Source organism: Seriola dumerili, unplaced genomic scaffold, assembly GCF_002260705.1.
Source record: "Seriola dumerili isolate Sdu_G_001 unplaced genomic scaffold, Sdu_1.0 BDQW01000398.1, whole genome shotgun sequence".
In the NCBI taxonomy this organism is placed as follows: Eukaryota; Metazoa; Chordata; class Actinopteri; order Carangiformes; family Carangidae; genus Seriola; species Seriola dumerili.
Genome location: NW_019174653.1, coordinates 316,432 through 341,705, shown reverse-complemented (window position 1 = coordinate 341,705; position 25,274 = coordinate 316,432). Strand labels below are relative to the sequence as shown.

The following is a 25,274-nucleotide window of genomic DNA, read 5'->3' as shown; positions in this document are numbered from 1 at the left end:
TCCAGGAGAAATCCAGGAGAAATCCAGGAGGAATCCAGGAGGAATCCAGGAGAAATCCAGGAGAAATCCAGGAGAAATCCAGGAGAAATCAAGAAGGAATCCAGGAGAAATCCAGGAGGAATCAAGGAGGAATCCAGGAGGAATCCAGGAGAAATCCAGGAGAAATCAAGAAGGAATCCAGGAGAAATCCAGGAGAAATCCAGGAGGAATCCAGGAGAAATCCAGGAGAAATCAAGAAGGAATAATCCAGGAGGAATCCAGGCCTCCAGTCTGTCCACATAAACACTCTTAATGACCCTGCAAACAGAACAGACTGAATCATTTTCCTGAGAGAATATTTCAACATTTAAAGACGTCTGTGTCTGTCGTGAGATCAGAACATCAGTACCAATCTCATGTTTGTGCGTTAAGTTCCTGGGTTCTGAAGGACGTTGCGGGGGTCCTTGAAGGGCCTCCGGTCGTTCTTGAGGAGGCTATAGGGCTTTGATTCGGTGCTAGTCTTTAAACAGATGTCGGGGAGAGTGTGGAGGATCCAAAGAGTCCTGAGGAAGTTGTAGGGCCTTGAGGAGGTTCCAGGGGTCACTGAAGTGGTTCCAGAGGCTGTTAAGGAAATGGTACAGGGCTTTGAAGAGGTTCCAGTGGCCCGTTGGGCATGTTCTAGAGGTTCTTAGAAAGGGTGTAGGAGTCTTAAAGAGGCTCTCAGGATTCCAGAGGAGGTTCCAGAGGTCCTTGAGGAGGTCTTGGTTCTCCTTGAGCAGGTTTCAGGGGTTTCTTAAGCAGATTGTAATAATCCTTGGTTCTGGCAGCCTCCAGGAGGTGTGAGCAGGTTCCAGAGGAGGTTCTAGAGGTCCTTGATAGAGTTCCAGTGGTTCTGGAGGAAGCTGAAGAGATTCCACAGGTTTTGAAGAAAGTTCCGGTATTCCCCGATTCCAGAGGTTCTTAAGGAGGTTCCAGGGCTCTTTAAGTGGTCATGTGACATCAGTATCAGTACGAGTATGATCTAGGCTCTCATGTGGACAGGTGAATGATTATGACGGACAGCTGACAGCCAATCAGAGAGCAGGATTTGTGTGGCGGTGGTACAGCGTTAAATCCATGATGGTGAAGCTTTCTTTCATTAAAAGTCAGGCGGGCTGTTCCCTCCCTCCTCCGACTCTCCTCTTTCCTCACGCCACAGAGAGGAGGTGCAGCTGAGGGCGAAGTGACGAGCAGCAGATCCCAGTGTTTTCCCAGATTTCCCTCTCTCTTCCTCTGCAGCTTAAAGCAGCTTCAGGATCTGATCCCGAGGCTTCGCTCTGAAAAATCAGCCAAAGGCAAAAACACTGAGCGGAATGACAAGAGGAGTGTGAGAGGAGAGAGGAGTTAAAGTGATTCCTCCTGCAGTCATCCTGCACCTGAGACACGTCTGTACTGATCCGTACTGGAGACTCCTTTACCTCTTCAGTGTCCCAACACTTCTTCACCACAGTCTGACACCATCAAGACACGCTCCTGCCTTATCAGCTAGTTCTGCTTCCGTCTGCCCAGGTTTCCACAGCTCGGTCCCCGTCCTTTCTTTGGTTCTGCAGGCCTGTAGTTTTTGTAGTTCCTTGTAGTTTTTGTAGTTCCTTGTAGTTTCTTGTAGTTCCTTGGTTCTGTAGTTTTTGTAGTTCCTTGGTTCTGTAGTTCCTTGTAGATTTTGTAGTTCCTTGGTTCTGTAGTTCCTTGTAGTTTTTGTAGTTCCTTGGTCCTGTAGTTTTTGTAGTTCCTTGGTTCTGTAGTTTTTGTAGTTCCTTGGTCCTGTAGTTTTTGTAGTTCCTTGGTTCTGTGGTTTTTGTAGTTCCTTGGTTCTGTAGTTCCTTGTAGATTTTGTAGTTCCTTGGTTCTGTAGTTCCTTGTAGTTTTTGTAGTTCCTTGGTCCTGTAGTTTTTGTAGTTCCTTGGTCCTGTAGTTTCTTGTAGTTCCTTGGTTCTGCAGTTTTTGTAGTTCCTTGGTCCTGTAGTTTTTGTAGTTTCTTGTGGATTTTGTAGTTCCTTGGTTCTGTTTTAACAGCATCCCCTCGGCGGAGCAGCTGGTGTTGAATGAGTCGGGCGGTGCTGCTGTGGGTCCAAGCTCCCGGCTTCAGAGCTTGTAATGCACGGATCAATGTTGCCTGTGGGGGCAGGGGAGGGGTGAGGAGGGGTGAAGGAGGGTGATGGAGGGGATGAGGAGGGGGGGGGGTGTTGGAGGATCGATGGGTGCTGAGTTATTGCGGCTCGGCCACTGATTTTTAGAGAGCTGTGTTTTCCCAGGAAAGTCAATACCTCCAGGCTCCTCTCATTAATTTCAACCCCATCCATCCCCCAACGCCCCCACCACCCCCCACCCCCCCTGCAGCTGCACCTGGGGATCTGCAGCTCCACAGAGGGAGAACAGTGGGGAGGGGGGGGTTACTAAGAAAAAGGAGGAGGGCGAGGGAGAAACTGAGATGATGAAGTCAGATTCATAAGAAGAGGAGGGGAAGACAGGAGGAGAGAAAAGAAGAGGAGGAGGTGGAGGAGGAGAGAAACTAAGATTATAAAGTCAGGAAAGGAAAAGGAGAAAAGAGGAGGATAGATGGAGGAGGTGGTGGAGAGGAAGACGAAGGAGGGAATGAAGATGAATAACTTGAAGGAGGAAAGGAAGGAAGAGAGGATATGTGAGGAGGAGGGGGGAGGAGGAGATGTGGTTCCTCTTTAAAAACAGACTGAAGGAGGATATTGATTCAGGTTCGTTCGCTCACAGCAGCTCCTCATCTGCATTACAGAACAATAAACCCAGTTCTTCATCATTTACCCCTAAATGATGCCCCCCACCCTCACCCCCTCACCCCCGCCTCACCCCCCTGAGCCCACCTCAGTTATCAGCAGGGTTTGCACTGATGTGTGGGGGTGGGGGGTGGAGGGGGGAGGGCTTGTTTCCTTTGCCTGTGAGGGTTTTGGGGAGGGTGATTCTCGGGGGGGGGGAATCACCTCTGGCAGGCCTCAACAAGCCTGAACCCCCCCCCCCCCGATCTCCATCACCTCCCTGAGGCCTGCTGGGAGCAGAGGTGTGGCTGCTGTCGGCGAGTGAAGGTGTTGAGATCATCTCTGCTGCGGCTGCGTCACGTGATGTCATCAGAAGAGATAAACGATTATTGATCAGTGATCACAACCTATAGATGATCAGCAGCAGGAGTTTCAGTGTTTTCATCCCGTGAAAAACAAACTCATCCTCTGAGGCAGGAGAGTAAATGTTCTCTCCACCTATGGATTTAAAGGATGTCTCCGAGGATTGTGGGAGTCAAACATGTTAATGGACGCACATGCAGCTACAGCACACACACACACACACACACACACACACACACACACACACACACACAGTTACTACACCAGGAGGAAGAGGGTCCGGCAGAGATAATGAGCTCCGTTCTTAAAAATAGTCACATGGATCTCAGAGGTCAGAGGTCGGCTCTCCTATTTAACGTCTGTTTTCTAAATAACCGCTCAGTGGGCGGACTGAGACGTGATGCGTCCTCCCTCGTCTCCATGTTGCTGGTGTTCATGTCTCTGTGGGAGCGTCGCTCAGATCCAGCTGCTCGCCCGCTGGATTCAGTGTGTGTGAGGACACGAAGGTCACATCTCTCGTGATGTAACGCCGCCCTCCTCACGTTCCCTCCGGGTCATGTGACGGTTGGTGGATTCACTTCCTGGATCCTCAGACTGGAATCTGATTCAGGATCAGGTTTCAGGAAGTCTGGCTCGGGATTCATCAGGGACTCTGGGTCCAATGACCTGTGACCTGTGGTGACAGAAAATCACCACTTCAGCTTCTTTCATGTGACTTCATCAGACCTGGGCCTGTTGCCGTGGTTACAGGTGAGACCCTCCTGGTGCGGGCTGACTGAATGCTCTCAAGGAACTTCTTCAAATTTAGTACAAATGCAAAATCTCAGGAACTCCTCAAAGAAGTCCTTTCAAATTTGGCACAAACACTCACCTGGACTCAAGGATGAACTGATTGGAATTTGATGGCCAAAGGTCAAAGGTCAGGGTCACTGTGACATCATAATGTTCTGTAAAAACACACCAACTTGACTGGTCGGTGGAGGAAACAACCACGAGTTGAAGTGACAAACACCAGGTTGGTCCTGAGACTACTCCACGTCCACATATTATGTACTACTATATATATCATAGTATATATTACTATATAATGTCCACAGTACACATTATATAGTAATATTTATACTGTTGTGTAATCTGAAGGGATTCCTCTCAGGAGAAAGACTCTGTGCTTGTTCTGGATTTGAACTGAGATATTGCGACAGACGGAAGCTCCAGCTCTTTCCACATTATCTCACTGTAGGAATGTTAGTTGAGGAAATGTACCACAGTGTATAACACTGTAATGCACCGTGCCGTACGGTGCTGTAATGCCCTGACGGTGCCGTACTGAACTTCTGCACAGACGTCTTTTAAACACCTCTGAACTCCTGCGAGCCCCCGGCCTCTGAACGCTCAGGCCTGGCAGCAGCTCCTATCAGCACCACTGGAAACACAATGAAGCACTTTGTACATTTTACTCTTCCACCCCCGACACACACACACACACACACACACACACACATGGAAGGCATTAGCAGATTGTTCCATAAGGTCTGCTAAAGGTCTTGTGAACATGTAACCGAGAGGCGAAAGTTAAACCTGGAATCTGAACCACTAAAGTTTTTCTGGAAGAAGAGGTGGAAGCTCCCTCTCTCTTTTTCCTATCCCCCCTCCTCCCTCCTTCCCTCTCTCTCTCTCTCTGTTCCCGTTCGTCCTCTTGACACATGTGAAGCACCGTTCACTAATTGACTTCTGAATTTTTATTGTTTAATTACTGTCACAGTAACACATGGAGGCAATTATGCGCAACGGGCTCAGGATCAGCTTCCAGTCAGAGAGGGAGGAACCGAACACTCGTCCTCTCACGGTGACGTGGAGGGAAAACCACCCACAACATAAATCACACTTTAATGTTTTACTGCGGATCCAACTGAAAAACCCCAAATTTCACTTTTCTTCCGCTTGAGTCTCGACGACAAAATTCTTCTTTGTAAGGTTTTTATTTTTCAGACGTGATGAGGGGAAACTTTTAGATAAACCCCTCCCTCAATACACTCCTTTATTTTCCCTCCATTTATTCATGTGAGTTTTATCTTTGGCATATTTTATCCCAAATAATCAGGACGTGTTATTTTTCTGTTTACATTTTAAAACAGCTGCAAACAACATCTTAATTTACTGAAGACAATCATTTCAAATAAAAACACATTATAAAGAAGCTGGTTGTTGTGTTTTACAGAAGTCAGTAACATTTTCTCTTCTGTAACTTTAAACACAGCACTGTGTTCAGTTTATTAGGTACACCTGTCTGACACCAGCTGTCCTGTAGTAACTCCTCCTCCTGCTGTGGAGCAGTTCTATCCTTCATGTCTTACTTTTGCTTCATATGAAGCTGTTTCACCTTTTTATTAAAATAATAGAATCACTGCCTGTAAGTAAAAGTGTAGATATTTAAAACCTGTTAAAGGTGAAGAAGAGTCTTTTTCTGCAACTGATCGAGAAACAAAATTAAAAAAAATAATTAACAGATAATGGAAAAAAATCTAAAAGAGTTTTATTAACTGTTTGTCCAAACGTCAGAGACGTTGTGTTGAAAGCTCACATCTGTCTGACGCCTCGAGGGACAGGCCAGATGTTTTAAATAAACTTCACCCGTGATTTAAAGCCTCACACCTGAGTTCACCCGCACTCACCTGTCTCACCTCTGCAGCAGCTTCACTTCCCGCCACGTCAGACTGATCTCAGCACAGCGGCCGAGTGAGGAGAGAAATTCAAAGCAAGACACTTGATCACAACAAGTAAGTCTGGTCATGCACAGGAATACGAGAGCGTGACGTAAAACCCTTCCACACGCGAACCCCATAAATAACCGACCCCTAATTCGCCCCCCGCTCACCCCCTTACAACACCCACCCCCCTCACCTCCCCAACTCCACTCGCCCCAGCTGCAATCGATGCTCATAGAAATTTCATGAACTTTAAACTGTGATTGACAGGCAGCTCAGGCCCCCCCGACTGCCACGAAGCCCGGGCCCTGACACATGGGGGGGGTTATAGAGTTGGTGGGGGCAGGAAACAGTCAGAGGGTTTTCACAATAAATAAATAAATATGACAAACAAATATAGATGAATATAGGCTATATATGAATTCAATAACCTGCATTTGTACACGTTTAAATGTATTTAGGAAACAGACGTTCAAACAACGACTCAACGAACACGTGAGAATAAAATAACAATAAAAGTGAGAAGATCCTCAGAGTCTTGAGTCTCAGTTCTTGTTCAGGTTCAGCTCTGCTCAGTCGTCATGTCTGTCCTTCTCCTCTCCTGTTGACCTCGTCACCCGGTTGAACTCTGAGGGTGGAACATCTGGAACGTGACACCTGATGTGTGAGGAGACGTCTGAGCGGCGATCTCACGGCGGTAATGAAACAACAGGAGCGTCTTTGATCTGGGCGCTCTGCTCTTTTAATAGACAGCAGAAGTGTGCTCTCCGCCGGGGGAGTTCCTCCCCCCTCAGCAGAGACGCACCACATTTCATATATCAAAGAGCACTGCTCCACTTAGGGAACGGGGACTCGTGGAACTAATGTCAGGTAATTAGCTGTTTCTGTGGGGGCATTTTCGGCCACCACTCCAGAAAATAATAACTTCTCAGGTGGGGGGCCTATTTCTTTGAGGCAGTCCTCTCCTCCTCAGCCCCGCCGCTCGGCTCTAATCACGGGGAGGTAATTATTCGCTGATTAACATGCTGGATCTGGGCGGATGTTCCCTCTAATCACAGTGGTCGTTGCGTCAGCGGCGGCTCTCGGAGGAGGAAGCAGAAGGGGCGTGGGCGTTCTTCTGTCACTCCGGTCCCGAGAGCCGCGGGACGACAGGAGGCGAGATGTTCATCTGGGTTACAGAGACGACGTGTCTGTCCCCAGACAAACAGAGGAGTGAGGACGAGACCAGGTTACCTGCAGCTCTGAGAATACCTGGCAGGTGTTGGGGGGGGTGGGTGGAGTCTCATCATTTGTTCCTTAAATCACTTAAATTACCTTCATCTGCCGCCACGAGGAGCGGAGACAGTCCAGCTGTCACCGCCGACTCGTCTACATCTGATCTCATTAGGACTGTCCCTCTAACGAAGACATGAAGCACTGTGAAAAGACCGGGACCAGGAGAGACCAGGACCAGGACCAGGAGAGACCAGGACCAGGAGAGACCAGGACCAGGACGAGGAGAGAACAGAGACCAGGAGAGACCAGGACCAGGAGAGACCAGGACCAGGACCAGGAGAGACCAGAGACCAGGAGAGACCAGAGACCAGGAGAGACCAGGACCAGGACCAGGAGAGACCAGGACCAGGAGAGACCAGGACCAGAGACCAGAGGAATGTGTTGGAAATAAATTAAAAAATGAAACTACGTCTTCAGTGGAACCAACGAGCTGAGCGCCACGGACAGGAGGGAAGAGTTAAGAGACGGACTGACACAGTTCAGATCAGTAAAAGAAGAAAACTGTAAAATAACTTCAGATGTTTGAGGCTTCATGTGGTGAAGAGACCGAACGCAGCGTCTCGTTGTTGTTGTTGTTGTTTGTGTCCCCTCCTCTGTGCGATGACTGACTGATGAATTGAAAGTGGAGGAATAAAACAGCAGATCAATAATCTGCTGAAGAGATGCATCCTGGGTGTTATGGCGGCGTATCAACAGCCGACGCCAGTTGGCCACTTGACAAGCAGCAAAACAAATCAGCCCGTCCACTTAAGGCTCAGCATGTAGTGCATCTGTCAGACCCCACCCCCCGAAGGAAGTGAGGAATCAGCAGCAGCGGCGATCCGCGGGCAGCAAGGCCAAACGCCGCTCTGACCTGTATCAATCATACAGCCGGGGGAGCTGGGAAATTGCGGCACATGTTGCAGCGGGATGGAGACGCGTCTTGAAAGGTGTCGGGGGAGTCGCCACTCAGCGGCGTGTTTCATATGGAATATGGAGTCTATTTGAAATGATAAGTGTAATACAGGAGCAAACCACGCAGAGCCGCAGCAGATAAAGTCAATCTGTGGCTCATCGGGGACATGACTGCGCCTTCCACAAGGCCATCAGCACACAAACAAAAAGGTAAAGGTGAGCGGGGATCCCCCAAAGTGCATATTTCATCTCCGGCTGGTAAACACGGACAAAAACAGATTCGCACTCAGAGAGCGAGCGAGCGGCGCCGCTGAGAAGCAGCAAATGAAAAATAGCGAGGGATAAATAAATGTAAACAGTTGTGAGGAGCAGGATGTAAACAGAGGCTTAGTGAATGTATACATGCTCCTCTGAAGCATGGAGGCCTGGTGGATTGTGGGAGCCGCAGCGAGCGGGTAATGAGCTGCAGAGATGTAGCAGTAATCCAGCGTCCTCCCTCCAGAGCTCTGATCCTCTGATCCGTTATCAGCCCAGTGATCTGAGGCTGAGCAGAGAGGAAGAGGAAGGTTCCCCCTCAGCTTCCTCTCTTCCTCCGTCACTGACACAGCACAGGTGAGACTCACCTCACCTGACTGTGATTTCAGTCTTAACGAGCTCGTTTGGGAGTTTTATCTTAAATTTCAACAATTTAATTTCATGAAGGTTTTTATACAAAGACCAGGATCCAGTGGAGTCCGGAGGAAAAGAAGAGGTCCAGAGAGAGACCCCTGAGGGCCCCCCCTCCTTCTCTCAGCTTCATCCATCAGTTAGAAGAACATGGTGATGTCACTCAGTACTGGTCAGAAACCAACCAATCAGACGATCAGACAGGTTGTAAACAAACCTCCAGGTCTTTCACCTTCAGCAGTTTCTTTTGAATAGTTCCATCTGGACGTTTTCATTGGCCCACAGCGACTGCGTTGATGCTGTGAGGCGTTCAGCGGCGGGTCTGGGAGGGTGCAGGGTTCTGGATGTGGTGGTCCAGGTCTAGACTCTGGGGGGTCAGGTTGTAAAGTTTCCCGTCTGTGTCGTGTCTCCGACTTTGACCTCTGACCCCTCTCAGGTGGGCCGGTTGTGTCTGACTGTGTGAGAGGAGCCAGGCGTTACCATGGGAACAGGCTGATGGACGGAACCTGTGATTGGTCATTGATCGACTTTGGTAATGGGTTCGGACGCAGAGGCTCCTGGGAAAGAGACCTGCGTTGAAGCATTTAGCCTGCTCTTATTTTGAAAGGTGCGAATACAAACAAACTTGAGACGTTTTGTTGAAATCACCATCAGCTTCCTGTCGCTCTCATGGTGTTTGATTGACAGTAACTGAGACATCATCCACTTCCTGTCGTGTCAAACAACAATAAAGACGAAGACAGATTCAGTGACTGAAGCAGCTTTTACTATTTAAATTATTTGATTATTATTTATTTAATTCATGAATAAAACTCAGAAAATATAGTTTAACCGAATTAAGGAAATAAAATAATCCAGATCAAATTTTATTTTCATTTATTGAGAAGTTGATTAATAAATTCTCGCCTCAGTCTCTTTTTGTCTGACCAACATCCCATAATATTCAATCTATATATTGAATGATATAAGTAGAAGAAGTGAGTAACTGAGAGTGGGGGGGTTATACACTCACTTTTATTTTGTAGTAATTTTTTTCTGCTGTGGTCTCTTCCTGTTTTGCAGTCGGCCCTCTGGTGTGAGCTGGTTTCCTCTGACTGTGGACAGACACACATTTTATATGTGACACTTTCTTTAATGTGACGGACGTGAAGGCTCAAACAGGAGCCTCCTCCTCCTCCTCCTCCTCCTCTGACCTCCTGCTCACTGCGTCTCCTCTCATGCTGCAAATCCACCGTCAAGAAATTAGTTTATCGTGTAACCTGCCCCCCCCCACCACAGTCACTTAGTCGCCTGATAACAGAGCACTCCACTCAGCAGGACGCCGACCAACCGTTTGATCACTTTCACAGCGAGGAGAGAGAGAGAGAGAACCAACCAGAGAGGGCGATAAATACTTGATTAAATATATAAAGAAACCCCCCCACCACCACCCCCCACCTCTGAATTATCTTCCTCTCCTCCTTTTGTGATTTATAAAAAACATCAGACAGCAGGAGAAAAGCTCCTCACACAGAGAAAAGAGAGGGAGAGAAAAATCAATACAAATTACGATGGAGAAAGTGGCACTGATGCCTGGAATTGCAGCATATGTTTACACTAAATCAGGCAATCTGTCTTCATATGGGCGGTGTAATGCGTGGGGGGGGTCAGGGTTCGCGCTGCCAGCCGCCGCTCTCCAATTACTCGGGCTCTTTGCAGGGAGGCAGCCGGTATCGATTGGCTGGGAGGAGCGCGGGGCCCTGCAGGCAGCCAATGGGGCGCTGGGGTCAAAGTGCAGCGAGATTTTAATAAGGGGACGTAATGGGCTTAATTTCTGCAGAGGGAGGGGGGAGGGAAGGGGGGGGTGGACTCTGAGCCGCCTGTCCAGAGGTTCATTAAAAGCCTCTGTCTCTGTCTTTGTGTCTCCCTCCGTCTGTGATCTGAGCAGCAGATCGTCTCTGAGGAGAGAAGGCTCCTCATGCAGGAGGTCGCCGGTTCAAATCCCAGCACGAACACACGGGCTAAACATGTACAAGACATGTACAAGAGTCAACAACGACCAGTCAGACCTCCGCAGGACAGGGAGAGTCCAGACTCCAAAATATAGAAGAGAGATATTCATAATAATAAGAAGAAGAAGAAGAATAATAATATAGAAAAGACATAAAATAGACATGTTGATGTAAAATGAAAAACATTAAAAACATGAAGGTAAAATGAGATAAAATAATGATCATTGAAGAAGAAGACATTTAAAAGAAGTGCTGAAAAGCAAAGTGCAACATTTCAGAGCGAGTGAAAGGCTGAAGTGAAGAAATAAGTTTTTATCTTTTAAAAACACTGAGCTGACCTCTGATATCTAGATCTATAGATACGGACCTGATGGCTCATTGTCAGGGCGTATCACACATGAGTGTGAATGCCCCGAGTCTCTTGAGTCACTCCCCTGCTCTCTGTCCCACTTCCTGTCTCTACACCTTCCTGTCAAAGACTTCCAAAGTAAAACACTTTAAAAGAAGTTTGGAAAGAATCATCATTGAACCCTCAAAGAAGAAAGAAGTGTGACGCAGTATAATGATAGAAACAGTGTAGGATCTGTAGTGATGTCATGTTCTGCTCCAGTCAGCTGTTCAGTGTAAAGAGTTTGTCTTTAACCTGAGTGACTGATGTTTTACAGACTGTAGAGACCAGTATCACCTGAAGACACACACACCTGAGCAGCACTACACTGAGCATGTGCGAGCCGGTGTGACCTCATCCTTTACACAGGTCTCAGTTTCTGTCCGTCCAGACTACAACACAACCCCAGAGTTTTCAGAATAAAACACAACCCCAGAGTTTTCAGAATAAAACACAAGAGTTTTTTAAAGTGTTTTCGGGTTTGAAGAGTCGTGTGGACGTCAGGAAGAAACGTAGGAAGAGAAGAGTTTTAAAATGAAAACGTAATCGTGTGGACGGAGACGTATTTCCACTTTAGTCCCGGTGTCGTCACACAGACCATAAATACCTGCTGGTACCTGCACAGTGGAGGGGTCGGACCTGCAGTAAGTGGATCTGTTCAAAGGCCACGAGGTCACAGATCAGAAACCTCCTCCTCCTCCTTCTCCTCCTCGGATACAGATGAAGAGTTAAACACCCCCCCCCCTCTATCTCTCTGAGTGTAAATGGGTTTTTTATTCAATCACAGCAGTTCCCATCGTGCCTTTCACTTGTTTTATAAGTTGGGATGTATGTACGCGGCGTCGAGAGGCAACAATCCGGTTTGGGATTCATGGCTGATTGCTGCTCGTGTCGTCCTGATGCATTATCTGCATTCATCCTCCGCTGCTCTGCATCCCCCCAAAAAGTCTCTTTGGGATCCAACAATGAATCCCTCTTTCACCGGCGGCGGGCGGAGGTAATAGATTCAGGCCACGCCACTCTCTGCTTCCTCTCAGGGAGGCGGGGAGGCAAGAAATCCAACATGGAAGCCCCTGCGGCGAGGGCCACGTCCCTCAGCGCTCTGTCACCCTTCAGATATCATCCCCACCCCAGTCGCAGCCTGAAAGCCCTTTTTCTCCTCCGCCTTCCGCCGCTCGAAACGAGCTCCGACAAATTTGATTTAGCAGCTCGCGCTCGCCCATTCCCGGGGAAAGAAAACAAATATTGTTATAATGGTAATAACATCTATTTGGAGCGCCGGCAACAAACGGCGGCGGGGCCCTTTGAAGGAGACCCCTCTGCGCCGCTGTATAGCTGCCTTATTCTTATTCATGAAAGCCGCGGTTATGCATATTAGCGCAAACTAGCTATTCTACTCACCGGCATTTGGTGTGTCAATCATCCTTACAGAATACAAGAGCCAACGCTGACAAAAGCCGAGTGGCCGAGATCGGCTGACAAATTGTCCCCAAAGTCAAATTTGACAGCCTTTTATGATTAATGGGCTTGATTATGGAGAAGTATCTCCCCCAACTCATTTCCGGGTGTTTCTCCTGCTCCGCTCGCTGCGTGTGGAGGAGGAGGAGGAGGAGGAGGAGGAGGAGGAAGAGGAGGACGAGGAAGGCAGAGTGTTTGTGGAGGTGAATGAGTGGAGGAAAGAAAAAAGAGAAGAAAGGGGCTCAGTGGAGGGAGGCGGGATTGAATTAGTGGTGAAAAGGCGAGAGCGAGGAGGACAGGTGGAGTGTGAGGTCTCACACTTAATAAACAGCAGGAAGATAAGAGAGAGAGAGAGAGAGAGAGAGAGAACAGCTGACACTGCTCTCTCTCTCTCTCTCTGTTAGTGGTCACTGTTAATAAGAAGCAACACGCTGAAGATCAGAGAGTAAAACCTTCATCCTGTAACTGCACTGTAAAAAATAAATGCATCGTCTCTAATGTACCACACAGATATTTATATTATTATTGTTATCATGTCAGGACATCATCATCATCATCATCATCATCATCATCTTCATCATCATCATCATCATCATCATCATCATCATCATCATAATGAGCTTTATTTGAACAGCAACTTTCAAACACAATCACAAACTGCTTTACAAGATAAAACGAACAATAAGAAATAAATGTTTTACATCAGGAGAGAGAAACGTCACAACGAGGTGTCATTTCAGAAAATGAGATAAAACTGTAAAATAATTAAATGAATCAACAAGAAACAGAACGATGATTTAATATAATAATAAATTTAAATCTTGAATAGATTCAGACCCTGAGCCCTAAACACACACACACACACACACACACACACACACACACACACACAGATGCTTGTTTAAAACATGAAACAGATAAAAGGAAAGAAGATATATTTCGAATCTTTCTCCTACGTGTGAAACAGTCTGAGTCTGTTTTGTTAAAGATCGGATGAAACTTTTTTCTTCGACTGTACATTCATCTCATTCAGACAAAGTTCCAGTTGTTTTGTTCAGTATATTTCTTTAGGTTTCATTAGTGTCGGGTGATTGGACGAAGATGTCACTAGTTGTTTTATTTTTGGGATGATTTGGGCGGGGCTTGTCCGGCGTGGCGAGCTCAGCAGGATGTGGTTTTCACAAATTGTTCGTCTCGTCTGTTTTTAAAACTAAAATGGTCCCAGAGACGTGATGCTGTGTTTGTTGTGAGTCGGACCGAGGATGAAATCAGAGACGTCAGCTGATCCTCGGAGCTGCTGCTTCCTCCTGGTGGAAACGAACATCAGCACTGAGTTTCTAATGACGTTTGATTCGTTCACTTTGAAGAGGAGATTCGCAGCGTCTGAATCTGTTTCCCTTCTTCACTGAAGATGAACGTTTTTCTTCTGTCTGAGCCGTGACTCCTGAAATATTTAATTCATTCATAAACATTAGAGCAAGTTCATACACAGTCTGAATATAACTGTGATTTTCATGAATGACCTCATTCTGAGGATTCCTCGAAGGCACCAGCACATCTGGAGCAGATGTGTTGTGTTCAGGTGTGATTGTTGTTCAGGTGTTTGTTGATCCAGATTTTCAGGAAATAGTAAATCTCCTCATCTCTGCAGGTTTAAAGATCTTCTTCATTCTGTTTGACGAACTGTGTGTGTGTGTGTGTGTGTGTGTGTGTGTGTGTGTGTGTGTGTGTGTCGGCTCGAGTTCATCTCTGTTCCTAATCGCTGCTCTCTCTTTCTCTCTCCCTCTTGTTCATCCTGCAGCCTTGAACGAGCCGACCATCGACTACGGCTTCCAGAGGTTACAGAAGGTCATCCCTCGCCACCCCGGGGACCCCGAGAGGTTACCTAAGGTCAGTGGAGACGAGTCATTAAGTCGCTGCTGTGTGCGCTCGCTCGGGTCAGCGGTCAGAGGTCAGGTTCAAGGCCGGGAAGTTTGTGTTGTACGGCAGGTAGGACCCAGAATGCACCTGTCAGTCAGAGTGTGTAATCAGGTTTTACAGCCACATTAAAGGCAGGTGGAAGCTGAAGTGGCAGTTTGTCCCTGTGTGGCTGCCGTAGACCACCTGCACCGCTGACTTTAAGGCTTCTTGTGTTATTTAATGCAGCGCAGGACCCGAGCGGAGCTGCCTGATTGGATTTGTTGGTTCTGCTCAGTACACTCTTGGCAGCGGCGGCGCTGCTCGCTGCCAGCGGGGCAGATTGTTCCCGATCCTTCAAACAGGGAACAGCTGTTTATGGGAGCAAATCCTGCCGCCGCCGCTCGCACTGCGTTTTGTTTCCCCTCGACTGGCGGGGAGCAAGCTTTGGACGGCGTGAGGCGGCGAGGGGAAGCTGTGATGTGTGACCTGATGAATATGGAGAGTCAGGACGGAGCAGGTGACCAGAGGTGACTCCTCTGGATCCCAGATTATTGATCATGTATCAGATATCAGCTTCATCCATCATCTCCTCTTTCCTCCTACCTCCTTCTTCTTCTACTTCTTCTCTTTCTCCCTCTTTTCCTCTCTCTGTCTCTGTGAACTGAATTTCTCGAGGTGTTTGTTGAACAAAGAAGAAGTTTAGAGACGTGCTCTCACTGTGACGTAGATCATCAACAACTTCCTGACACTTTCTTTATTAACTTCTTCTTCCTTCACGCGTCACGTCCTTCAGACGAACACAGACTGACCTCACGTGGTTCATGTCACAGTTTAATCTGAAGCCGGTGCAGGAGGATGATTTTCATCTGTGGTGAAATAAAGAGAAAAGCAGCAGAAGCACATTTAAAAACCCATTAAACAGCAGCAGCTGGAAAGAGTCAGGGAAGAGAAGCGAGTGTGATCCCAGTTAATGGAGTAAAAAACACAGGAACGCTCCTTTAAGATTCATGTAGAAAAACATCAGCAGTGAAATCTGTAAAAAGAGACACGATCCTGGTTTGAGCTCCTGTCTTTACACACACACACACACACACACACACACACACACGCATGCACACACACACACACACACACACTCACACACACACACACACACACACACACACACCGTGCAGCCGTCAGGTGCTCTGGTTAGTATGAAGAGATTATTTTGGCGGCTGCCGACTGTGAGGCTAACTGAGGCAGATTCTTTGAGGCAGCGAGCGGCGGCGGCGGCGGCGAGCATCAGATGGGCTCTGACACTCGAAAGCAGCTGCCAAATTGAAACCATTTATCAAAATCTGACATCGGAGATCCAGTCACCAAAAAAGCAGTTTATTTGTAAATTGATACTAATAGTGAGCATACATTGTCTGGCCCTTTGATGGCCTGATTTGCAGCCAGAGTGGGACGTCAAACACCCCCTCCCCCTCCCCCTCCTCCCGCCTGCCTGTTAAATATTTATTTATTCAAAAGAAAACTGAATAAGACCACAGATTTTTTTTTTCTGTTTTGGACAAGAGAGAAATCAGTGCGAGAGGAAAAAGCAAAGCGGCGAGCTGTTGGGTCGCAGCCGGCGAGGCGGCGGGATGGCGTGGTCATGTGACCGAGCAGCGACGGGTTAACTGGGCCTGTCACTTCCTGTTTGTTTTCACCTGCAGCCGGCGCTCTGCGGAGGACAGGAGGAGGGATGGAGAGAGATGTTTGGGTTTGGTTTGTGGACAGGCGGAGCGACACCGAGCTGATTGATTCGTCGCACGCCGTCAGGTGGAGGGAGGGGGAGGAGGGGGAGGAGGCGGGCAGAGAGTCTGTTCAGCTGAACATAGAAATCGGAGAATAAACAGCAGGTTGATTTCAGGTGAAAGGTAGAAACTGGTCTGGAATCAGCTCAGAGAGACACGAGGCGCATTTAGCCTAGCTTAGCATCAAGACTGGAAGCGGGGGAAACTGTTAGCGTAGCATCAATAACTTAAAAGCTGCTGTTTTAATGAAGAACTTTACTTAAGTAGAATTGTGAGGCAGATGTTGTATTCTGATTTATTCTACAGAGGTGTGTCAGATGAAGATTTTATTTTGAAAAACAAACGATCAGCTGAGGATCACATGATGCTCTGAGAAGAAAATAACAAGCAGCGTGTATCAGAGTCTCTGTGATATAGACTCCACTCTATAAACAAGTCAGTGATGAAGAGGCCACACGTTCTTCATCACAACAAACATGGCCGCTGTGGTTTATGTTGAGTTAACCCCTTCCACACCGCGCTGTTTTCTCCTGCAGAGCACAGCTGCTTCAGCAGGTTGAAGTCTTTGTTAGAAAACAGAATTATATACATTTATATATTATTATTATTATTGTTATTATTATTATTATTATTATTATTATTATTATACAGAATTTGATATTTATGGTCTAATTTTATAGATTTCCATCTTCAGTAGGAACACACACAGTAACATCAGTCCGATTGAACCAGACCTGTTAGCTTAGCAGCGTAGCTTCATGGACGTCCACTCTCTCTCTCTGTCTCTCTCTCTTTATCTCTCTCTCTCATCTTTCTACTGTCACTGAACATAAAGATAAGAAACAAATGTAATAAACAGGCTGAAATCATTTCAGATTGTTCCTGTTGATCTGAGTGTTTCAGCTGTGATGTCGTCGACACTGTGACTTTACGCTGCTCAACATTTTATTATCATCATCACAAACATGCAGTTCACACAGACAAGGTGTTGTTGACGTGGTCAGTGAACGCAGCAGCTGACTGTATCTGTCTGTCTTTCTGTCTGACCTGTGAACGCCACAAATTTCCCTTCATGTGTAAAATAATCTTATAAATAAACAGTGAGTCATTGAACGCGTCACTGGTCAGTGAATCTAAAGTATTAAAGGCCTTGAAGCAGAAATAAGGGACGTCCTGTGGTGAAAAACAAATGCCACCACTTTGTGATGAGGCTCCCTAATAATCTGTAATTAATGGATTTATTAATGGTTAATACATTGTTTATTAAAGCTTTATAGATCAGCCAGCAAGATGAGCAACGTTTGGGTTGCCAGGTTGTGTAAAATCCTCCTCCTTTATTTATTTATTCTTTTTAGAAAACAAATAAAACACAAACAAACAAATGAGTAAAAAACAAACAACCTGTAAATCAGATCAAACAGCAGAATCATTGATGCTAAAATCAGCTGCAGTACCCCCCCCCCCCAGTTGAACCATGAGCTGGACATTAACCGTCTCTGGCGTGTTGCATGTGCATCTTTAGCTCTGATCATTGACCCTGATCCGGACTCGGGGGGGGGGGGGGGGGGCGGGGTTGGGGGGGGAGGAGGAGGAGGAGAGGGGACGGACGGGACAACACCAGGGGGAGCTAAACCTCCGGAGGTGACAGGAGGTCCTCCTGGAACAGTGGAGGCCTGAGACAGAGGACCGACACACAAATGATGGTTGTGATGACGGGATCTTGTGAATCTCAATATTACATACAGTAAATGTAAATACACAGAAAGTGATCACAGATACATGTTGAAATGTTTCTGCTGTTGGTGAACGTACAGAGCTGAGCTGCTGCAGCTGAGCAGACAGCTCGGCCACTTGTAGTTTAGCTTGTTTGTGGTCGTTGCTCTCTCGCTCCAGCTTGTCCTTCATCTTGTTCAGCATGGCCATCATCTCTTCTTTCTCCTTGTTCTTGGCCTCACACTCCCTCTCCTTCTTTTCGAAGCGCTGCTGGAGGTTGTGATGGTCTGGAGAGAGGAGACGGTCAGACAGCTCATAGCAGCATGTTCACTCTGCAAACCGTGTTATTCAAAGCGGGACCCCCCCCCCCCCCCGAGTCCCGGATTCAGGTCAATGAATCAGAGCTAAAGATGCCACATGCAACACGCCAGAGACGGTTAATGTCCAGCTCATGGTCAACTGGGGGGGGGGGGGGGGGGTACTGCAGCTGATTTAGCATCAATGATTGCTCTGTTTTTGATCTGATTTCAGGCTTGTGTTTTTTACTCATTTGTTTGTTTGTGTTTTATTTTGTTGTTCTAAAAAGAATAAATAAATTAAAGGAGGAGGATTTTACACAACCTGGCAACCCAAACTTATTGCTCATCTTACTGGGCGTGATTCTATAAAGCTTCTAATCAAAACAGAATGAGTATTAAACCCATTAATAAATCATTAAATTACAGATTATTAGGGGGGAGCCTCAATCACAAAAGTGGTGGCATTGGTTTTTCACCACAGGACGTCCCTTATTTCTGCTTCAAGGCTTTTAATACTTTATATCACTGACAGTGACGCGTTCAATGACTCCACTGTTTTATTTATAAGATTATTTTTACACCTATGAAGGGAAATTTGTGGCGGTTCACAGGTTCAGACAGGAAAAGACAGACAGATACAGTCACCGCTGCTGCTTCACTGACCACGTCAACAACACCTTGTCTGTGTGAACTGCTATGTTTTGTGATGATTGATAATAAAATTGTTGAGGCAGCGTAAAGTCACATGTGTCGATCGACATCACAGCTGAAAGTCTACTCAGATCAACAGGAACAATCTGAAATGATTTCAGCCTGTTTATTACATTTGTTTCTTTATCTTTTATTGTTCAGTGACAGTAGAAAGATGAGAATAGAAGAGATAAAGAGAGAGGGGAGAGGCAGAGAGAGAGGAGTGGACGTCCATGGAAGCTTATCTCAACTAACAGGTCTGGATTCAATCAGGAGCTGATGTTACTGTTGATGTTTTTCCTAACTCGGAAGATGGAAATCTTGGTATATAATTAAGTATCCACATAAATACTCAATTAATTTGTACTGGTGTTGCAAGGTATAATAATAATAATAATACATTATATATTTTATATAATTAACAATAAGTATAATTAATAATATATAAATGTAATATAATTTCTGTTGGTCCCCCTCTCAACAAAAGACTTCAACCTGCTGAAGCAGCTGTGCTCTGCCAGAGAAAACAGCGCGGTGGAAGGAGGTTAACTCAAACATAAACCACACGCGGTCCATGTTTGTTGCTGCATGAAAGAACGTTCTCACATGTGCCAGTTAAGACGGCGCCACCCCCTGTGTCGCCTTTCAAACACCAATGAATCTGTTATAGAGTAAGGTCAGAGTCTATAATCACCAGAAGCCACCCCTACTTACAATACACTGCTTGCTTGTTATCTTTCTTTCGTCAGGCAGCATCATGTGATCCTCAGCTGATCGTTTGTTTTTCAAAATAAAATCTTTCACTCTGAACACACCTTGCTGTTAGAATAAATCAGAATACAACATCTTGCCTTCACAATTCTAGCTTTAAGTAAAGTTCTTCATTAAAACATGGCCGCTTTGTTAAGTTATTGATGCTACGGGAGCTAACAGTTTCCCCCGCTTCCCAAAGTCTTTTCGCATGACTAAGTGCTTCAGAGCTAATATTTGGCCGGCCTTCGTGCTCCTCTGAGCTGATTCCAGGACCAAGTTCTACCTTTCACCTGAAATCAACCTGCTGTTTATTCTCCAAAGGATTTTACAAATAATGGTTTCAGCTGAAACAGACTCTCTGCCCGTCTCTTCCTCCCTCTCGCTCCATTCCCCCCTCCCCTCCCACCCTGACGGCAGGCACGGAATCAATCAGCCTCTACCGGCCTGTCTTTCTCCGATACCTGTCCACAAACCAAACCCAACAGCATCTCTCTCCATCCCTCCTCCTGTTCCTCCGCAGAGCGCCTACCGGGGCTGCCAAGGTGAAAACAAACAGGTGAAGCCTGACAGGCCCAGTATAAGCGCGGGCGTCCAAGCCTGCAAAATCCTCTGCGATGCACAATGACCCCCAGCCCATCCCGCCGCCACTCGAACCGGGCTGGCGCCACCCAAAAGCACTCGCCCCGCTTTGCTTTTTCCGTCTCGCACTTGATTTCTCTACAAGGGTTGTCCAAAACAGAAAAAAAAATCTGTGCGTCTTAATTGTCAGTTTTTCTTTTGAATAAATAAATATTTAAACAGGCAGGCGGGAGGAGGGGAGGGGGAGGGGGTGTTTGACGTCCCACTCTGGCTGGGGGACTGCAAATCAGGGCCATCAAAGGGCCCAGACAATGTATGCCTCACTATTAGTATCCAATTACAAAATAAACTGCTTTTTGGTGACTGGATTCTCCGATGTCAGATTTTTTGATAAATGCGTTTCAATTTGGCAGCTGCTTTCGAGTGTCAGAGCCCCCATCTGAATGCTCGCCGCCCGCCGCCGCCGCTCGCTGCCTCAAAGGAATCTGCCTCAGTTAGCTCTCACAGCTCCGGCAGCCGCCAAAAATTAATCTCTTCGATACTAACCAAGGAGCACCTGACAGGCTGCACGGTGTGTTGTGTGTGTGTGTGTGTGTGGTGTTGTGGAGTGTTGTTGTGTATGTGTGTGTGTGTGCATGCGTGTGTGTGCTGTGTGTTGTGTGTGTGTGTGATGTAAATACAGGAGCTCAAACCAGGATACGTGTCTCTTTTTACAGATTTCACTTGCTGATTGTTTTTCTACCATTGAATCTTAAAGGAGCGTTCCTGTGTTTTTTTTACTCCATTAACTGGCATCACACTCGGCTTCTTTCCCTTGACTCTTTTCAGCTGCTGGCTGTTTTAATGGGTTTTTTTAAAATGTGCTTTCTGTGCTTTTCTCTTTATTTCACCCACAGTGAAAATCATCCTACTGCCCACCGGCTTCAGATTTAAACTGTGACATGAACCCCACGTGAGGTCACAGTCTGTGTTCGTCTGAAGGACGCCCACCCCCCCATGCACGCGTTGAAGGAAGAAGAAGTTAATAAAGAAAGGTGTCAGGAAGAGTTTGTTGATGATCTACGTTCCACAGTGAGAGCACGTCTCTAAACTTCTCTTTGTTGTCAACAAACACCTAAACGAGAAATTCAGTTCACAGAGACAGAGAGAGGAAAAGAGGGAGAAAAAGAAAGAAGAATAGAAGAAGAAGGAGGTTAGGAGAAAGAGGGTGAGATGGGATAGGCGCAACAATGAAGCTGCATAACCTTCTGCAATACAATGCATCAAATAATCCTGGGATCCAGAGGAGTCCACCCCTCACTGGGTCACACTGCTCACGTCCAACTGAACTCCTCCAAATACTTCAAAATCACGATACACACACACCCAACTCAAACAGCTTACCCCTCGCACGCACCTCACCGTTCCAACTCTATTGACTCCCCGCCAGTCGTTCAGGCGAGGAACAAATTTACAACGCCAGTTGCGATAGCCAATTAGGCTAACATTGGGCTTACAAAGGGCAGGATTTGGCTCCCATAAACAGCTGTTCCCTGTTTGAAGGATCGGAAACAATCTGCCCCGACTGGCAGCGAGCAGCGCACGCTGCTGCCAAGAGTGTAACTGGAGCGAAAGAACAAACAAATCCAGGAGGTCACCGGACAGCTACCGACAATCGGCTTCGCTGCGCTGCATTTAGTGAGTATATTATTATCACAAGGTTAAGTTCCTTAAAGTCAGCGGTGCAGGGGTCTATTCGCAGCCTATCATTCAGGGAGCAAAAACTGCCACTTCAGCGGTTCCACCTGCCTTTAATAGTGTAGCTTTGTCCAAACAATGTATGGTACAAACTAACTCGGACTTGACAGTGTGGCATTTCTGTCGTTTCCTTATCTGCCCCGTACAATTCTATAATTACTTCCCAGGTTGGCTTGAACCCCTGACCTCTTGACCGCTGACCGAGCGAGCGCACACTTGCGAGTGAGGCATAATCAGAAAAGCTAAATGACTCGTCATCCACTGGATACTCTTTAGCGTAACCTCTCGGCCCGTACGGTAAAAAGACGAGGAGCTGGCGAGGGATTGACCTTCTGTAACCTCTGGAAGCCGTAGTCGATGGTCGGCTCGTTCAAGGGCTGAGGATGAACAAGAGGAGAAGAGAGAAAGAGAGCAGCAGCGATTAGGAACAGAGATGAACTCGAGCCGACACACAACACACACACACACACACACACACACACACACACACACACACACAGTTCGTCCAAACAGAATGATCAGAAGATCTTAAACCTGCAGAGATGCAGGAGATGTACTATTTCCTGAAAAATCTGGGACTTCAACAAACACCTGAACAACAATCACACCTGAACACAAACACATCTGCTCCAGATGTGCTGGTGCCTTCGAGGATCCTCAGAATGAGTCATTCATTTGAAAATCGACAGTTATATTCTAGACTGTTGTATGAACTTGCTTCTAAGTGTTTATGAATGAATTAAAATATTTCAGGAGGTCACGCTCAACAGAAGAAAAATCTTTCCATCTTCAGTGAAGAAGGGAAACAGATCAGACGCTGCGTGAATCTCCTCTTCAAAGTGACACGATCAACGTTCATATAGAAACTCAGTGCTGATGTTCGTTTCCACCAGGAGGAAGCGCAGCATCTCCGAGGATCAGCTTGACGTCTCTTGATTTCATCCTCGGGTACCGACTCACAAAAAACACAGCATCACGTCTCTGGTGACCATTTAGTTTTTAAAAAACAGACGAGGGAACACGAACCAAATTTGTGGATAAACCACCATCCTGCTGAGTCTGCCACAAGTACAAGACGAACAAGCCAACCGCCCAATATTCATACACCAAAAAATAAAAACAAAAACTAGTGACATACTGGATAGTCGAATCCAATGCACCCGACACTAATGAAAACCTAAATGAAATTATACTGAACCAAAACAACTGGAAACTTTGTCTGGAATGAGGATGAATGTACAGGTTCGAAGAAAAAAGTTTCTAGTCGATCTGTTAACAAAAACAGGGGCTCAGACTCTTTCACACGTAGGAGAGAAAGAGTCGAAATACATCTTCTTTCCTTTTAATCTGTTTCATGCTTATATAAACCAAACACTCTGTTGATACTTTGTGTGTGTGTTGTTGTTTTGTTGTTGGTGCTGTGGTGTGTTAAAAATTAATGTGTTTAGGGCTTCAGGGTTTCTGTACATTTCTATTCAAGATTTAAATTTATTATTATTATCCTAACATTCTCGCTTCCCTCGCTTTCTTGTATGAGGTTCATTTAATTAATTTACAGCCTTTATTCTCATTTTCTGAAAATTGACACCTCTCGTTTGACGTTTTCTTCTCTCTCTGATGTAAAACATTTAAGTTCCTTATTTGTTCGTTTTATACTTGTGTAAAGCGTAGGTTTGATTGATTGTGTATTGATCCTATTATGTAATAAGTTAATACGCCCTGCTTCATAATAAAGGCTCATTAAAACATGCCACTCCGGATGATATGATGAAATTATGATGATTGATGATATGATGGGATTCATTGGATGAAATGATGGGAGTTGATGATGATGATGCATGTCCTGACTATAACATACCAATAATATAAATTATCTGTTGTGTACATTAGAGACGATGCATTTTAATTTTTTACAAAGTTGCTCAGTTACAGGATGGGGAAGTCTTTACTCTCCTGCAATCTTCAGGTGTTGCTATCTTATTAACAGTGACCACTAACAGAAGGATAGCAGAGAGAGAGCCCCAGTTTCAGCTGTTCTCTCTCTGCTAACTCTCTCTCTCTCTCTTAATCTTCCTCGCTTGAATTTATTAATGTGATGAGACCTCACAACTCACTTGTACGCCTTACCTTCGCTCTCGCCTTGTCACACTAAATTCAATCCCCCTCCCTCCACTGAGCCCCTTTGCTTCTCTTTTTTCTTTCCTCCACTCGAGTTCACCATCCACAAAAACAGCTCTCAGGACCTTCCTCGTCGCTACACATTCTTCTCCTCCTCCTCCCCTTTGCCGTCCCTACTTGCTCACACAGCGCTAGTGCTGTAAGGAACCACCCTCAAAGACTAACTTAATGGCGTAGTGTAGGCCAGGAGAAACACTTCCCTGTCCGGCCAAATGAGTTTCCGTTGGGGCGAGATACACTTCGTTTCTTCTTTATAATCATCAAGACCAATCTATTTTAGACTCATTAAAACGAGCTGTTCAAATTTGACCTCTTGGGGACAATTTGTCTCTCTAGCCTGAGATCTCGGGTTGAACAAACATCTCATTGGCTTAATTTGTCAGAGGCGTGTGGCTCTTATGGTACTTCTCTGTAAAGTGAGTGATGAACACCATAGCATCCTAGTCTTTTCCAAAAATAAATGGTTCCTTATTCTGTTTGGCCTTCTTGGATCGCACAACTTGAGTGAGTCTAGACACTACGTCGATGGTCTACATGGGAATAGTAGCACATAGTTCATAGCGAGGCCGCGGTTGACTGACTAACGCACTCCTCAAGTCTAGTAGCTCGATGTCAGACACAAGTGCCTGACAGAAACTATGTCTCAGCGAAGCCAGCTCACTGACTCTGGCTCTTAAATCTCTCCTCCATTAGTGCTAATTATACTACAGCTGTCTACAGAAATGATAATTGGTACTGTAAAATGGTAATTGTTCCGCATAGTCTTTTTGTGGAAATGAAGATGTGTATCGTGCTCACATTCTGAGGACCAAACTCTTTAAAAAGTGTAGTTGCTGTATATTTTCTCTTTAGCTGTTACCAGTAGCCAGCTCACCAGCCTTCAATAGACCAGGTAGCAGAGATGAACTCTCCTCTTCGAACAGTAAAAGCCCGGTGTCTCCCCCCTCGCTCGGTCACATACTATTATGTTTCTCTTACGGTCTCTATTGCCCAGCTGTCTTCCAGCCCTCAGCGCGCATGTGGCGGATTGTGATTAAAGGGGTGGAAAAAGTGGCCAAATAGATTTGTCTATTTACCATTTATAACAATATTTGTTTTCCTTCCCGGAGTGAGTACAGCGATGACTTCGCACCCACGGCGAGGCGAGGCGCGTACGGCACT

General features: G+C 46.2%; 1 protein-coding gene across 2 annotated transcripts in view; it reads left to right on the top strand.

The window, feature by feature from the left end:
* Positions 1 to 25,274, top strand: part of LOC111233494 (transcription factor COE3-like) — a 175,579-nt gene that overhangs the window by 115,801 nt on the left and 34,504 nt on the right. For both annotated transcript variants that reach the window (XM_022761315.1, XM_022761316.1), the window contains one exon: positions 14,286 to 14,374. In XM_022761315.1, coding sequence (XP_022617036.1) covers positions 14,286 to 14,374 — 89 coding nt within the window. The remainder of the gene's footprint in view (positions 1 to 14,285; positions 14,375 to 25,274) is intronic.